Genomic DNA, 15,154 nt, shown 5'->3' on the forward strand with positions numbered 1-15,154 from the left:
GCTCCCGGATCCACTCAAAACATTTCCGAAACCATCTGGAACTCTTTCGGAGCTCATTTTGTCATTCTCCTATCTATACCACTATATATTGTCCGAATAACTTCACATATTGGCCGTTGGATGAAACCAATCCAACGGTTGGGAGGTGGTAAATCTGAGTAGTATTGGCTGTTAGATATTGTTTCCTCTACATCAGATTTTTCCACGTGTATACTATGTAGACGATTCTACTTGAGCTTAGGTACTCATGATATGCACATACCTCAAAATAAAGACACTTCCGCTTTCTTCTAGATTCTTTCGTACTTTAATTCTACAAACTTTTCTATTAAGAGAATTGTCATTCATTATTGTTATATCATTTATATTACATAATATGCACAAAATACAACCATTTCTCATTTTTTTTCTAGACTCTTCTCTCAAGTTTTTTCTTACAAAATAATTGGCATGTGTTTTTACTATATGATATTTTCTTGTTGTGGTTTAAATCTATGGCAACATCTTCCTAAAGTCCACTTTGTCTTGGCACATTTAGTATTTAGCTATTCTTATATATTTCAAACTTGTTTTGTGTAGGATATACCACATAGTCATCGAATATTCTGTAGTCTTAATTTGATTTTGAATGGAATGAACATTCAGACTTAAACCTATATCTTATATTTCGTCCATAAGATAACTCCAATTTATATGTTTGCCTATTATGACGTGGTAAATTGATATTTGTCGCATTTACTCTCATGTTCACGGCACGTGTAACTTGCTAGTATTTCTAGTACTCAAATAAAACACTAGTCGTTAAGTGTGTGACACTGGTTCGGTAATATGTGGACATGACCCAAAACATTTTCCGATCAAAAATTAACAATGGATCTGGACACCCATGTTAATTCCGACGTACACACAAATATCTTTATCGAGTAAACCTTTAGTTCCGCATACCCTCTGCTTTGGGATACTTGTATAAAACCCAAGGCGAGACTTATCGGTATCAAATACCAAGTTATATTCATTACTTGTTGTGTTCTAGTTTCTAGTTTATGTATTTATGTTATCCCCACGATCAATATCACACTTGTGTTTGGTTAGACCACGATGAATACCGTAATATTGAGTGGACCCAGAGAGTATCTCTCCATCGGAGGAGGAGAAAATCCAAGTCTTGAATTGTCGAGAACCTTGACATATTTTTTTAGTGTACCCGTAAACTACCTTTATGATCTCCTTGTTACGGAAAACGTTTGACAACCCCAAGTTAACCATCCGGCATGAAGGCCTACAATATTCTCATGGTCTAAGGACATGAGTACGCGTTAATATATTATATGATAATACCGATAACTAAGTTACGAAGTGTCTCACTCTTAATCATAATTTGGGTCTATCCAACTACATTGTTCACTCAACAATGTGTTTTCATTATTGTTAGCATCCTTATACCCATGAACAGGAAAACGAGATCATCTACAATATATGAGCTTGTCTTAGAGGCGAGACTAGGGATCAATTTGGTGTTTAAGTTTCCACCCATGCAACCGAGTTTTCCTCTAGATCTCATTTTCAAGAATCATTGCAATTATAGTATAGAAATATAAACATTATTAACAAACATGAAAATATAGTAATACATTATTATTACCTCTAAGGCATATATCCAACAACTTTAACTAAGATCTACGAAGGGGCAGGTCCCCGCTTCTCCGGTCAATGACGAGGCCGTCCAACGGGAGAGGTGTGGAGGATCGATGAGGCGGCGTGGAGGGACTCCTAAAGGCAGTGGCGTGTGTTGAGACGTGTCTGGTAAAAGAAAGGTGAGCTGATTGTTGGATGTATGGTCGTCTATACTAGAAGTGAGTAAATAGAAAGTTACATACAGTATATGTTCCAATAAAAGTTTTTGTTCTTGTAAACGCTCGTTTTCTTTTGCTTCTTCTTATCTTTTGTTATCTTCTCGTGAGTTTATTACCAATCAACAATACAGTTATACCTTCTACTTGAATCAAGTGATTTGATATCAAAATATATAACATCGATTTGACACATGCCAATCTTCATTGTTGCTAGGCTGCTAGCTTACCTGTTTATATCTCATTGATGTTACATTTTGAGTCAATAAAATCCACCTTCTGTCCAACGAGTTCCCTAGCTATACACCAACACCAGATGTGTATGGCAGACTAAGAGCCCTTTACAATGCGCAAACAGCGCCGACACGCATTTTACGGATGGATAAATTAAGACACTTGAGATTTGAAAATACATTAGGACGCACCTCTGTTGGGCCCCACTTGTAACGCACATTTTTTCGAAAAGGAGATTACTCCGGCCTCTGCATCGACACACAGTCATCTTTTTAAATTATTCAACAGTCCGACAAAGAAGATACATGGATCAACCCGAAACAACCTTCCTGGCAACCTCAATCACTACACCCACAAGTCTCATGGAGTGTCCTGGCGCATCCATGCACACCATCTAATCTGGTGGCCACCCGAGGCTACCTGACGAGCCTAGAGCACCAACCGGTGTAACAGATCCTCAACATACACCGCATGCGCACACTGAAGAATCAGCGCCCGCCATCTTCCGGAGAGATCAATGCATATGCCTTGCGAGGTCCAACTACCGTCGACGCCACCACGACTCCAGACAGCGCCGCCCTCCTGCGCGCGTCCATCAACACGTGACCATTGCCAAGACCCCGCTGCCCCATGTCGTCGAGACCCGTCCATGTCGGCGCGTCAAATGCCACGCCGCTCCACCACTGTAATCATCCACTGGTCCCTTTAGCCGATGAACCCCTCCAAGATTGATGCCCCCAATGGGGAAACGACACTAGTTTTTGTTGTTGCCGTAATTTGCTGATTTTGGATTTTTTATTTTTTTTGCATTGTGGCAGCTTTCTCTAGTGCTGAGAAAACCTTGGGTGCTGCTTGCAGGAGCATACCTCAATCAAAACAAACCTTTGCATTTTTTGTCTAATCATTTTCAACAAGAGTGAAGGACGTGTCGTTTCCTCAAAACAAAAACAAAATAATCTGACAGAAAAGATAGCCATCTTTTCTAATTGGGAGCTGATGACGACAAGGAAAGATACTAAGATAGCATCAGTTTCAGTCGTGAGATGATGGCGATTGGGAAAGATAGTTATCCAATATCTATCAGTAACGGTTTCCAACTTAAACCGATGGGGATAGTGGTCATGGCCGTCTAGTGAAAAGCTGACGATCATATCTATAGTAGTTTAAGTTTGTAGTTTTCATTGAGTGCAAAATTCCCTAAAGTGAATTCTATCAGGAAAATTGTGACTGATGGTGCCGAGTGGACAAAAGCATGGTGCTGGTGTTTAATAAATAAATGGTCACTAAATGGCAACAAAAATAAATGGTCCGGTGCTTACATGTTGCTCTTCTCTTGTTTGGTAGCATTTGTGTAGATGTAAGACAGCAACCTGCTTTTTGTCCATTTTCGATGTTTAACACCTCTTATTCAGTGACATTAACAAACTGTAGGAACGTCATAACCGATAGAGCATTATTAAAAAATGATAATTGTGCTGTCGATAACACATCATAACACGGTTTGCCATTTTATTTTTGCACGATGTCGTGCAGTCCGTCAATTCTCATTTCTTTGAAATTTCCGGAGAAGACTTTGTCCCCGGTGGAAACAAGAGTGTCATTTGTAACCTCTTATTCATTAACTCTGGAATCACTCGTTTGGAGGAAGATATCTGCAGGGAAAAGAGGTTAGTGCTCAAACTGTTAATCAGCTTATTACTCCTTTTTGTGAATTGCTCCTTTTATTAGTTTAACTGAACTTGGTCTGCAGATTGCACTCTGTGTCTCTCTGCGTAGGATGGTCGATGCAGTGGGCACAGTGACCAAGATTGTGGAAGTTGCGCTAAAGATCAAGAACGCTGCAGACAAGGTGAAGCAGAACGAGCATATCTGCAAGCAAATAAAAAGCCGCGTCGTGATACTCAGTAATACGATGTCACAGTACCAGAATAACACGGAGCTAATGAACAGCTTGGAGGTGAGAGCCGCACTTGAGGCACTGGACCAGATCCTTGGTGAGGCCTTGAAGCTCGTCACCACCTGCCAGGACACCAACGTTGTGCGCCTTTTCTACAACTCTAGGCACCTGTCCCAACAGTTGATCCAGGTGGAACAGCGTATATCCAATAAGAACATGGACGCTATGTTTGCCATCATGGCCTTCCTTTTACCTAAGCCATTCAGTTTTCATCCTCCACCCTCACAGGTATGATCCATGCACAACTTTTGTCATTCTTGCATGATACCACATTAAAAGTTACAATTTCACATTTTCCAAGTATCTATTAGCCGGTATTGGTAAAGGCTTTTTTGCTAAAAGAGAGAGCCTGCCACATGTTTATTACGATTGTCTTCCATAATAGTTGAAGGGGATGGCCGAAACGTTGCCTGGAGGAGTAGCAGAGAACGGCAAGCTACCACGCCTTCCTGGAATTCCTTTACCAAGTGACATATCAACCATAGTCACCGAAAGTTTGGGCAGCCCGGGAAGTTCAGGGGTACAAGAACAAACTTCGGACGGTCCTGATGGGTTGCTTGTTTCTGATGGATCAAGTTCTGTTAGGAACAAAGCAAGTCATCCAGAAATAACCAATAATGGAAGTATACCACCAGATGCAGAATCCCACCACAAGGCTGAATGGGTAGAGCAAGATGAACCAGGTGTTTATATCACTCTCACTGCCTTGCCTGGAGGGGCCAACGGTCTCAAGCGAGTTCGGTTCAGGTAAATGCATTTGTATCCTATCCAAAAGAGAACTTTTATGTCCACTCCGGTACCTTTTCATCTTTGTCGCCCATTCGTGTTGAGTTGGTTCAACATTTTCACTATTCGACTTTGTGGCTGCAGCCGGAAGAGGTTCAGTGAGACACAGGCAGAACAATGGTGGCGGGGGAACAGGGCAAGGGTGTCCCAGCAGTACAATATCCAGTGGGATGACAAATAGATTGCAGGCATGGATCGCGAGACCGCGTCTCATTGACTTGATTCGGGCGAGAAAAACTTGATTACAAGTGGAGCTGAGGCCTCATAAAAAGGAAATATAGGAGAGGCTTTTTTAGTTGTACATAATTATTTTCTCTACCCTTTCTTTTTTTTCGCTGTGTGAAGGTTAGGCTCTCGCAGAAGTAATGTAAAGGCTCGTTTGCCACCCAGCTTTTCATTCAATAGATGGCGTGTGTTGGTGCACCGGTCTACTTGTAATGTTGAATATTGTTAGGGGTTGAAAATTATGTGGAGTCACTTTACTTGAAAGTTAAAGAATAGATGTATTACTTGAAATGTGGAGTCATTCTACCATTTAAAGGACCTCTCTCAATCCAGCATCTCTACTCCTAATGGAGCAGTTGGTAGTCTCCGCCGGTCAATTTTCGTCCCATCTCCGCTGGGTTTTTTTCGTCCTTAAAAAATCAACGAAATATCGTAGGTTAACCAGGACAACTCCCACCTCCCGCCTCGACAAAAAACCCAACCAAAACCATCCCGTCGCCGCTGCTGCCTACCCCGCCTCCTGCCGGTGCACCACCACTCCCGCCTCCTTCCGGCGCGCCGTCATCCCCGCCACCTAACGGCGCGCCGTCGGACCCTTCTTCTTCCCTGGAGAGCCGCCACCCTGCTGCCCCCGCCGTCTTCCCGAGCGCGCCGCTGCCGCCGTCTTCCCCAGAGCACCACCGCCCCACCACCCCCGCCCACGGGACCAGTGGTCCCATCGCCGGTCTCCCCCCACCCAGATCTGCTGGAGGCGCACCGAATCCTGCCTCACTGCCGGTTCCGCGACTCGGCCGCCGCCCCAACCGCTGCAGCAGCCGAGCACCTCCACTAGGTGCCCCGACGGTTCAGACCCTCACCTGGCCCCTCCCTCGAACCCAGCGAGCCTCCGCCCCGGCCTACTTCCCGCGCGAGGTCGCCTCCGCCTCCTCCTGGCGCATCGCCGCCCCCACCATTTGGATCGATGTCCCACTTGAGTTAGACGTGAACGATATGTTGAAGAGCAAGGGGGCACATGCTATTTCAGACCCTGATTCGTTTTCTCAGGTTCTTTTCCCTTCTGCAAATTCCACCCTCCTCATGATTTTGTTATTTTTGTTTTATTGAGACGGGTGACTTAGATAACTGTGATTCAGATTCAGCAGACATACTAAAAGGGCTGGTTCTCTTTTGGCTCTGCATTGCTTCTTAAACATCAGTCTAATTTAATCCATCCGTGTAAAAACTGGATCCAAATTTGGTCTGTAATGCAACAAGTGTAAACTCAGAGTGTGGACTTTGCGGGTCTAGCTTCAGTGTGTGCTGTGTTCATCATGGTTATGTCCATGCTGCATATGAATGGAGCATCCTTGTGCTCGTGTGATCTTGCTTGTATACACCCTTCACATAAGATGGATACAGAGCCTATGATACCTTGCATTTGCATTAAAATGGACAATGTTTTTGCTAAGACCCTGGACTTTGTTCGTTCTGACATGTGCATCTCGAGCTTACGATCTATTGAATCACAGTGGAGATATTATGCGTGCAGGCAATGGCAAAGCTCCGTCAGCGTTATGATGATCTGAAAGAGCGGTATGCAGTTTCTGATGTTACTGTTTCAGTACAGAGTAAGCCGACAACATCCAACATCCTTTCTTCACTTTGAACATAGTTGATGTGTTTTCTATGGTTGGGGGAAACCCTATTGACGTTCTCTTGAACTGAACACCTTCCAGACGTGGCTTCTCAGCTAGGCTACAGCAGCATCGACTCTTTGAGCCTGGAGGACATGGTCATTGAGGTTTGCAATATAAGCATACTATAGACAGAACTGTGTCTACACAATTGGACAAAGGGCAAAAATTGCAGCTGAATATGGGACCTTTTTTTGTAAATAACTTCCCGTGAAATACTTGTCATCAAATGCAAGAGGGGTCATCGAGGCTGCCCGCAACCCGATGCCCTCCACGGACACCACCACCATGATGGCGGAAGGAAGAGTAAGAGGGGTCGTCGAGGCTGGGTGCCGCCGTGAGGATGCTGGCGCCCGTGCACGTTGATGGCATTGTGGCGGAAGGTCTTCTTCCTGGGGAGCCGCGCCCAGCCTCAGTCTCCACCCGCGGCCACGCTAACAAGATAGGTACGCCGCCGCGCCCTCGACATATTCCCTACTCCGGTGCACGTATGGTCAAGCATGTATCGCTTATCTTGCCCCATACGACCTTGGCAGATCTCAATGCTTGCTTGCTAATGTGCGTGTGTGGATGTTGCTGGTTGCTGCTGCTGTGCACGTCTGCTTGGTGTGCCCCTGCTGTTTTGTGTTCTCACCACCACATCCATGACAAATAAAATTTCTTAGTTTTCTTAGAATGGTTTGTGCCATGATCTTCATGCCAGGCAGGGTTTACATTACGCATGTGGACAACAGGATTTTGATGTCCAGTTAAACTATCACATGGTTGTGCATATGCACTATCTATTAAACCGACAATCGTTGTTTTCAGGTTCAGGTTCGATATGTCAGGGCTAAAGTACGCTCCTGAGTTAAAGAAATACCTCGAGAGACACTGTAGGTACGGTGCTATTGTTAGTGTGTTGTTGTCAGTACTACTCCAATACTTTGGTGTGTGGTTGCATAGTACTCCCTCCGTCCGGAATTACTTGTCGGAGAAATGCATAAAAATAAATGTATGTACAACTAAAATACGTCTAGATACACCCATTCCTCCGACAAGTATTTCCGGACGGAGGGAGTACTCCAATACTTTGGGGTAGTAAAAAATGTATTCGTGGTGCGAAAGCATCAGTCGTTCGTATTTGCAGAATAGGGAAATCAATAAATATTACCATTAAGAAAGCATGCATGGTATAGTGAATACTTAGTATAGCAGTCATATTTTCTTGTCAACATGCACCTATTTGGAGGCCTATCCGATATTATTGCAATCTGGTAGAACTGACATATACTCCCTCCGTCCGGAAATACTTGTCATCAAAATGAATAAAAGGAGATGTATCTAGATGTATTTTAGTTCTAGATACATCCCTTTTAGTCCATTTTGATGACAAGTATTTTCAGACGGAGGGAGTACTTTACTGGAGCTAGCACCTCATGCATAGTTATTGTATCAACCAGAAAGAAACTTCCGATCTACCATTTTACAAAACCAAATTGTATAGTGAGTAATTGAAGTGAAGTTGTTTTGGGCACCTAAAGATAATTCTGTTTGTATATTCCTGCCACTTGTATGGTTACAAGAAGCTAAATGTTGTTTTTCTTTTTTATGTTCTATAAATTATTTCCATGGTTATCCTCCGATACAGTTTTAAAATGATCTTTTTGGACCAATTATATTAGCTCAAGTTGCCATTTAGTTGAGTTCAAGTTCAGATTTGGCTGCCATTTTAGTTCAGTTCAGTTAGGAGCAACGTTTAGCATTCTAGCTGTATGATATGATGTCTACACATTTCCCTGTTCTCTTTTTGTGTAATGTAATTCCAGACTCTTTAGGTTAACCACTGCCACTAATTCTCTAATGGATATGCCATGTGCATAGGAAGGGTGCACCAGTTTTTCCTTATCTTCATCTGAATTAAATCCGTCCAGTGTGTATGCAGGAACTAAAGACATGTATTAGAGAATGAAGCATCAATCATCTTCGCTGGTTTTTGTTTGTCAAATGCTATATTAAAGTACTGTATCAATTCCTTTGTTATTTACACGAAGGGACGGATTAAGACCTGTGGGATCATGGCTCTTTCAGCTTGAGCGTAAGCCTCTCCGGCTGTTCCATTTACATTATAAATATCTTCATGTGACAATTATGTTTATTTTCCATCCTTTTTCAGAGTATTTGCGATGTATCCTTCACTTACCATACCACGGGGTTGTTGCGGATATTGGTGGAGGACTTGGTGGTCTAGCGCAAAATGGAATCCTAGAAAGAAGTGAAACTAATCAGCTATGGTCAGTCGGCAGAGGCGCATGCAGGTTTGTGCTTGAGGGTGCACGCGAGCCGGTGGCTACAGGCAAAGGGTACGGTCTGTGTGTGCGTGTTGTGCATAGTGTTGTGGTCGCCTGATTTGATTGTAAATCGTGTAGAGCAAAGGAGGCTTCTGTGGCGCCGGAGCAACAATTTCAGTGAGCACATGGACTTGATGCAGGGAGGGTCGTCGAAGATAAGGACGGCGGCCCGGCCTACACATGATGGAACACACATTGCCGACGATGCGGTACCAGGGCTAGAGAAGAGATCCCAAGGTATGCATGAAGCCTTCTTAGTTAGTTTTTTAGTTGAGCGACTGCATAACTGAAGAATTTTGTGTGTGTAGTCTTTCAAAGTTGATTCAGACATAGCCTTACAATTCAAGAGCAACGGTGTCTGAACTTTTCAAAATTATATCAATTATTATACTGTTTTTGGATTGTTCATGAGAGATGTAGATTTGTGATACTGGTTGCAATGAAGTTTGGTTCAGTAATTCAGTGTTTAGACATACAAGATACTATACTATAGCTCAGGATTAAAAAAATTGGTCACTTTGTTTCATTCTAGAATGCCCGCCGCAGTACTGCATTGCCACTATCTTCAAAGACGCGTCGCTGGATGTTGTTAGGGATTTCTTCTGGGATGATGACTTCCGGGTCAAGAACACTTGGGACAATATCTGCAGCACGAGATTGAACGACGGGTGCACAAAGACTGGAACAATGGTTGTTTGCTGGGTCAGGAAGGTGAGGTATCTGCGTGATATCCCTGGCAATATTTCTGGAATGCATTACAAACTATATAAGTTTTGCCGTCACTGCTTGCCTTGCCTGTGCAGTTTCCATTCTTCTGCAACGACAGGGAGTATGTTATCGGTCGCAGGGTCTGGGCATCGGGAAAGACGTACTACTGCGCTAATAAGGTATGTGATGAAATAGTACAACTTTATATGTTAGGGTTCCTTTACGACAGGGAGTATGTTATCGGTCACGTGATTGCTTTTACAGCCATTTTCAGGGTTCCTTTACTACTATACATGAGATGGAAACTCTTCCTGTTTTTGTTCCATGTTCCCATTTGCAAATTTTCATCACGTGATTGCTTTTACAGCCATTGCCGCTTCATCCATATTTGGTTATGATGCACTGCATTCTATATCCATCAGTTCCAAGCATATTTCTCCTTTCTATCTGTAGTTCCTCACACTAGATAAGCGAAGGACGATGCATAATATGATCCCTCCCTCCCTCTCTCTCTCTATATATATATATCTCTAAATTCATGGTAGCAAGAATCACTACGTACTGATACTAATTAAGCTATACCTTTCAGGTGTTTTATGAAATGTCCTCCGTCCGAAAATACTTGTCATCAAAATGAATAAAAGGAGATCACAATGTTGGACACGACCACCTAAGAATTGAATATTTTTAGTTGGAATACTATTTTAATGATCAATCACAATGTTGGACGCGACCACCTACTTATTCCCGAGACTTTAAGTCTTTGGTGGCTTAAGCACAATATGCCCGGCATATGTTCTACATCTGCGGCATGTAATGACCCTACTGGCATTTCAAGAGGTCTGTAAATACAACACTCTTCCAAAGTATTTCCAAGTAAGTGTTCACCTCGTGAGATTTATTAAATGTTTTAGATATCTCGCTTGTGAATGCTCATCGGTAGCTAATATCCTGAGTATTTTGATAACGGGTTTAGGTCTGGACGGTTATTGAGCCTGCATTGATGAAATAGTTGACGAAGAAGGAACTGAAGGTTATTGAAGCTGCATTTAAGAATCTTGGTTGATGAGCTGATATCTGACCAAAAAATCAAGAACTAGAAGCAAGCCTGACATCCTTTTTCTGTAATCGGTATGTTCTCGGTAGCAACCCTGTCATCCTTTTTCTGTAATTGGTATGTTCTCGGTAGCAACCCTGTCATCCTTTTCTATCCACATGATGCTTAGGGGGCGTTTGGATTAGCACCAACGCCGACCCTATCTGTTTTTTGGCATGCCCTTGCGATTTGGGCCCTGTTTGGACCATCGCCAAAATATTGGCTCGCCCTGGTTCGCCCCGAAGGCTCAATGTTACTTCTGTCAACTCGTGGGCGCATCGAGGGCGCCGAAATTGGTCGCCAAAAATTTGGCGAGCACGTCCCTCGCCGGCTGATACGAGGATCTCGTGTTAGTTTTTTTAATCTCGTATAGTTCGAACAATCGGTGCGGCGGATTACTCGGCTAAGTATTTCTTTGGGTCGTTCTGATCACTTAGATCGCGCAACTAATTCTGTTTAGCACAGTCCAATAGCCGGAGAAGAAATAGTACTACTAAATTACGGTTGTTTGTCTCTTTTTCTTTTTTTGCGAATGAAATTGTCTCTGTTTTCGTAAGGCAGCACAAGTTTCGTTGAGCACAAACGTTGTATCTTTTCATTGTTTTTGTGAATGACCCATTTCATTTCTTTCTGCATGCTACAGTTAATTAAGTGTCCATATTACAAAAATAAAGTTTTGAGTTTATTTGTTATTGGCTCAACATTATAACTAAAAACACAAATCAATTCAAGTTGTCAAACCAAATGTAATATCTGCCAACATTTTGGAAGGTTCAGTGGCTATAAACCAAACAATAACAACTTGCCAATTTTTTGGTCATGCCCTCACTTTGGTCGTGCCAAAAATTTGACAGGGCAAATTGGGGCACAAACCAAACACACCCTTACTGTTTTTTGTACTTGTTCATCACCAATCAATAAAACATTGTGTATTCATTGCATATGGTGAATGGCCTTCTAGATTTGTGAATTCATAGGTAGTTATACAACAGCAGAGCCATGTTCTAAAAACAGATTCGATCCTTTCCTTGGTTTGGAGTTGGGTCCCGAAGAAACGTTCGAGCGCATGAAATCAGTTCTTTTCAAGAACGCAATTGCTTATTTTCTCTCATAGATTCCACTCGTAACATATCACAAGTATCTTCAGTCTAAGGAAATAAGAAAAGTGAACTTACATGATTTATTTAAATTACTAAATAACTTACTAGATAATGTATATTTCCGTTTGAGCAGTCCAAAAACTGAATGCCACTCCATTAAGCTGTAGGATGCATAAGGTAAGGGAAATATAGGAAGCCCAGACATCTGTAGTAATAACAAAAGTGGAAGAACAAGGGCAAGAAAATATGTAAAAGGGCCAATGATAGGCGGAAAAAGATTCACGTGGTTAATAGTTCATGTTTTGCACCAAGGAAGAACGAAGGAATGGAACCAAAGAGAAATGAGTGAGCATACACCTTTGCTAGATATTATGAACTGAATTAATGTACAAAAACACATATTGTTATCTTGGTGCATGTAGTTATTTAATTTAACAACTTGAATTCCACATGAAGCGTACTGTATTGGACTTCTCTGGGCTTTACATGTGCTCATATTCCATAATTTGGATCAGAAATGAAGCCTATGCGTATGTATAAAGCATTTGCATTATACTAATATTGTGTGTGTTGTTTTCATGAACTCCATAGCAGATATCCCGATTCAAAGTAATATAGCCAGAGATGTTAACATTTTTTGTTGGAAACACAAGCACTAATTTTTTTTATTGCATTTGAACTAGATATGGTTGTATCTTAGAGATTGTTGCTTTGGACAGGATTTACTATATTTTTGCAGCAGGCTACATGCTTCTCTGAATGACCATTTAAGGAGTGAACATGAATTGCTGATGTGTATGTTCCATGCTCCATGGGGAGGGAACAAGGATTGATTTTCGCCAGGAGTAGGGAGAGTATGGTGAGTTACTTCTATGCTTTAAGGGGCTTCCAGAACTACTTGATTGTGAAACAAGTCACTAGGTACTGCTCAGATGAATTATATGGATTGTACCACCGTCCGTCCAAGCTGTAGAAACTCCTATCCCTGAATTTCTATTTATTGGAACCATTAGATTTATTAGTATTTTAGTCATTACATTTCTACAGAGGCTATGTGAAGCAAAGAAACTCCTATCCCTTTTAAATTTTAATACATGTAAAGTACTACTCCCTCCGTTCCGATTTACTTGTCGTGGTTTTAGTTCAAATTTGAACTAAAACCACGACGAGTAAATCAGAACGGAGGGAGTACATGTTAGTAAGGAGCTGACACTCTTGGACGGTGAGAAATTATTGACGTTTGGTAATGAGAAATTATTGACGTTTGGTATAGAAATATAATTACATGAAAAACAGAGTTTAATTATTGATGTCATAATTTTTTTGGCCATACCTGCATATTTACAACCCTCTTATCTTTATTACTACACTGTTCTTTGCTATACATGATGGTTCAGCTGTGAAATTGACTACAGCTTACATGCATACTTACCAGACTTGCCTAACAGAAGCACAAACACAAATGGACACTCTGCAGTTGTATCAGACACACCACCACAAGACATGTTGTGTGCGTCACAATTCTTAGCAGCGACCTTTACGACCGTCCAACGCCAAGATTGCTAGCGACAAGGATTTGAGGAGGACAAGACGGTAGCTATCGACAAGGATTCAAGAAGGACCAGATGCCACGGTAGTGGTTGTAATATTAGTCGAGACGAATCTGAAAAAAATTGAGTTAAGTCGTTGAGATGTGGAGATATGATGGATTTTGCAAAAAAAAACGAGTAAATTTTTGCTACAGAGAACATATCGGTGTGCATGTACTGATTGCACTTGCTTCATGGCGCAATACGTTTATCCTGCTACGAAAAATGTATTGTTTTTTATTAGAGAAGGGGGTTCCAAGGCAGAGATAGTGAGTAGAAGAAAAATTATCTACCATAAAAGACGACAAGGTCACATGATATGCACTGATTGCATTTTTTTTATGGCGCAATATGTTTATCCTTCTATTAAAAATGTATTTTTTTTATTGGAGAAGGGGGCTTCAATGGCAGAGATAGTAGGAAGAAGAAAAGTTATCTACCATAAAAAAGGTCACATGACATGCATGACGATCCTAAGGTTACATGTTAGCCATGTTTTTAAAGGAAAGGGTTCCAATAAAAAAAAGTCTCGCTATGGCAGGAAAACGAGTAGTAAGGGGAGGGCCCGGCAGAAAAAAAAGAGACCATGTGTTGGTGATAACAGTCGGATAGTCTGGACAACCATATTTCTTCTCCAGAGTAATGCTACATCTACGTGAAGTTCTTTTATGGGTTCAACGGACTATCGACTGTGGACCAACAGGATTTAAGATCAGGGAAGGATGGGGCCAACCCCAGCTGAAAATTAGGGGGAGAAAGATGAGTTAGAAGGAGATTCTCTAAAACTCTCGTAAGGGTCCGTGCGTCTAGGATTATTGTCTCCTTCACATATGGTGTGTATTTAAGATAGTCCAGACTGTTTAGATGGATAAATTTTATGAAGACAAATTCATTCTTATGCATTATGGCCCGTAGCAACGCACGGGCATTTTACTAGTGTTCAATAATAGCATTAAAGACAAAATTCCAATGATCAGTCTCATTTGCTTTATCTTTTTCAGAGCTATTTCTAATAAGATTAAAGTCTCCACTCACCAAACATGGTAGGGGGTTATCATGATACACCCTGGACAATTCTACTAAAAGGCAGCTTTTCCATCAATTTGAGCATCTCCATAGACAGTAAGCAAGTTCCAATGAAATTTAGCAATTTTACCAAAACACCAAGATCTTAACAAAGTGAACTCCAATCTCCACTTGTACCACATCCAGCAAATCATCATCAACACCCACCAAAATACCTCCAGATCTACCTCTAGGAGGCGACCAGTTCCATACAAAATTCTTTCCACCACACTAATTATGTAGTTCATTTTTACTGAGATCAGCTTTAATGGTTTCTTGTAAACCAATAAAATCCAGCTTTCTTTCCAGAATTAAATCCCTAACAAACCTGTTTCTGATATCCTGCCAAATTCCTCTGACATTCCAGAACAAACCTATCATTTCTAACAATAATAATTCAAGCAGAAAAACTATCAAGATTTTTTCCTAGGCTTTTTAATGCCACCAATGGAAACAGTGCTTCACACAGCCAATAGCTGGTGAGCCACTTTCAACTTTTGTCTGAGGACAACTGGCCTCCAACTTTGGTGAGGCAATCAAA

The 15,154-nt window shown here is 41.7% G+C and overlaps 2 protein-coding genes and 1 long non-coding RNA gene across 12 annotated transcripts; all 3 read left to right on the forward strand.

Annotated features, from left to right (window-relative positions):
• Positions 1-4,435: 4,435 nt before the first annotated feature.
• LOC119280179 (protein Brevis radix-like 1) lies at positions 4,436-5,008 on the forward strand. Its single transcript, XM_037561125.1, has 2 exons — positions 4,436-4,788; positions 4,912-5,008. Exons 1-2 carry the CDS (start codon positions 4,436-4,438, stop codon positions 5,006-5,008), a joined length of 450 nt encoding a protein of 149 aa, XP_037417022.1.
• A 668-nt stretch (positions 5,009-5,676) lies between these two features.
• On the forward strand, positions 5,677-10,733 carry LOC119278721. Of its 10 annotated transcripts, none has more exons than XR_005137937.1 (12): positions 5,679-6,096; positions 6,581-6,659; positions 6,768-6,832; positions 6,962-7,171; positions 7,262-7,403; positions 7,536-7,604; positions 8,759-8,802; positions 8,881-9,067; positions 9,134-9,292; positions 9,649-9,766; positions 9,859-9,942; positions 10,353-10,733. XR_005137937.1 is itself a non-coding variant. In XM_037560051.1 (10 exons), exons 4-9 carry the CDS (start codon positions 7,069-7,071, stop codon positions 9,174-9,176), a joined length of 516 nt encoding a protein of 171 aa, XP_037415948.1. In that variant the 5' UTR covers positions 5,677-6,096; positions 6,581-6,659; positions 6,768-6,832; positions 6,962-7,068; the 3' UTR covers positions 9,177-9,292; positions 9,588-9,851. The 10 variants fall into 10 exon arrangements, 4 of the variants coding, with proteins under 4 accessions (XP_037415948.1, XP_037415950.1, XP_037415951.1 ...); XR_005137934.1 differs by having other exon boundaries at positions 5,683-6,096; positions 9,588-9,766; positions 9,882-9,942; XM_037560051.1 differs by lacking the exons at positions 9,859-9,942; positions 10,353-10,733 and having other exon boundaries at positions 5,677-6,096; positions 7,262-7,331; positions 9,588-9,851.
• A 107-nt stretch (positions 10,734-10,840) lies between these two features.
• LOC119278722 lies at positions 10,841-13,802 on the forward strand. Its single transcript, XR_005137940.1, has 3 exons — positions 10,841-10,894; positions 12,679-12,818; positions 13,395-13,802. It is a non-coding gene; the product is annotated as an uncharacterized LOC119278722 (long non-coding RNA).
• The last annotated feature ends 1,352 nt before the right edge of the window (positions 13,803-15,154 follow it).

Source organism: Triticum dicoccoides, chromosome 3B (genome assembly GCF_002162155.2).
Source record: "Triticum dicoccoides isolate Atlit2015 ecotype Zavitan chromosome 3B, WEW_v2.0, whole genome shotgun sequence".
Taxonomy (NCBI): domain Eukaryota; kingdom Viridiplantae; phylum Streptophyta; class Magnoliopsida; order Poales; family Poaceae; genus Triticum; species Triticum dicoccoides.

Excerpts from the sequence above, each read along its gene's own strand:
- LOC119280179 (XM_037561125.1), top strand. The coding sequence starts at position 4,436 with ATGGCCGAAACGTTGCCTGGAGGAGTAGCAGAGAACGGCAAGCTACCA. Across the intron at positions 4,789-4,911 it reads CTCAAGCGAGTTCGGTTCAG|CCGGAAGAGGTTCAGTGAGA; the intron begins GTAAATGCATTT and ends TTGTGGCTGCAG.
- LOC119278721 (XM_037560051.1), top strand. The coding sequence starts at position 7,069 with ATGCTGGCGCCCGTGCACGTTGATGGCATTGTGGCGGAAGGTCTTCTT. Across the intron at positions 7,172-7,261 it reads CGGCCACGCTAACAAGATAG|ATCTCAATGCTTGCTTGCTA; the intron begins GTACGCCGCCGC and ends CGACCTTGGCAG. Across the intron at positions 9,068-9,133 it reads CCGGTGGCTACAGGCAAAGG|AGCAAAGGAGGCTTCTGTGG; the intron begins GTACGGTCTGTG and ends TAAATCGTGTAG.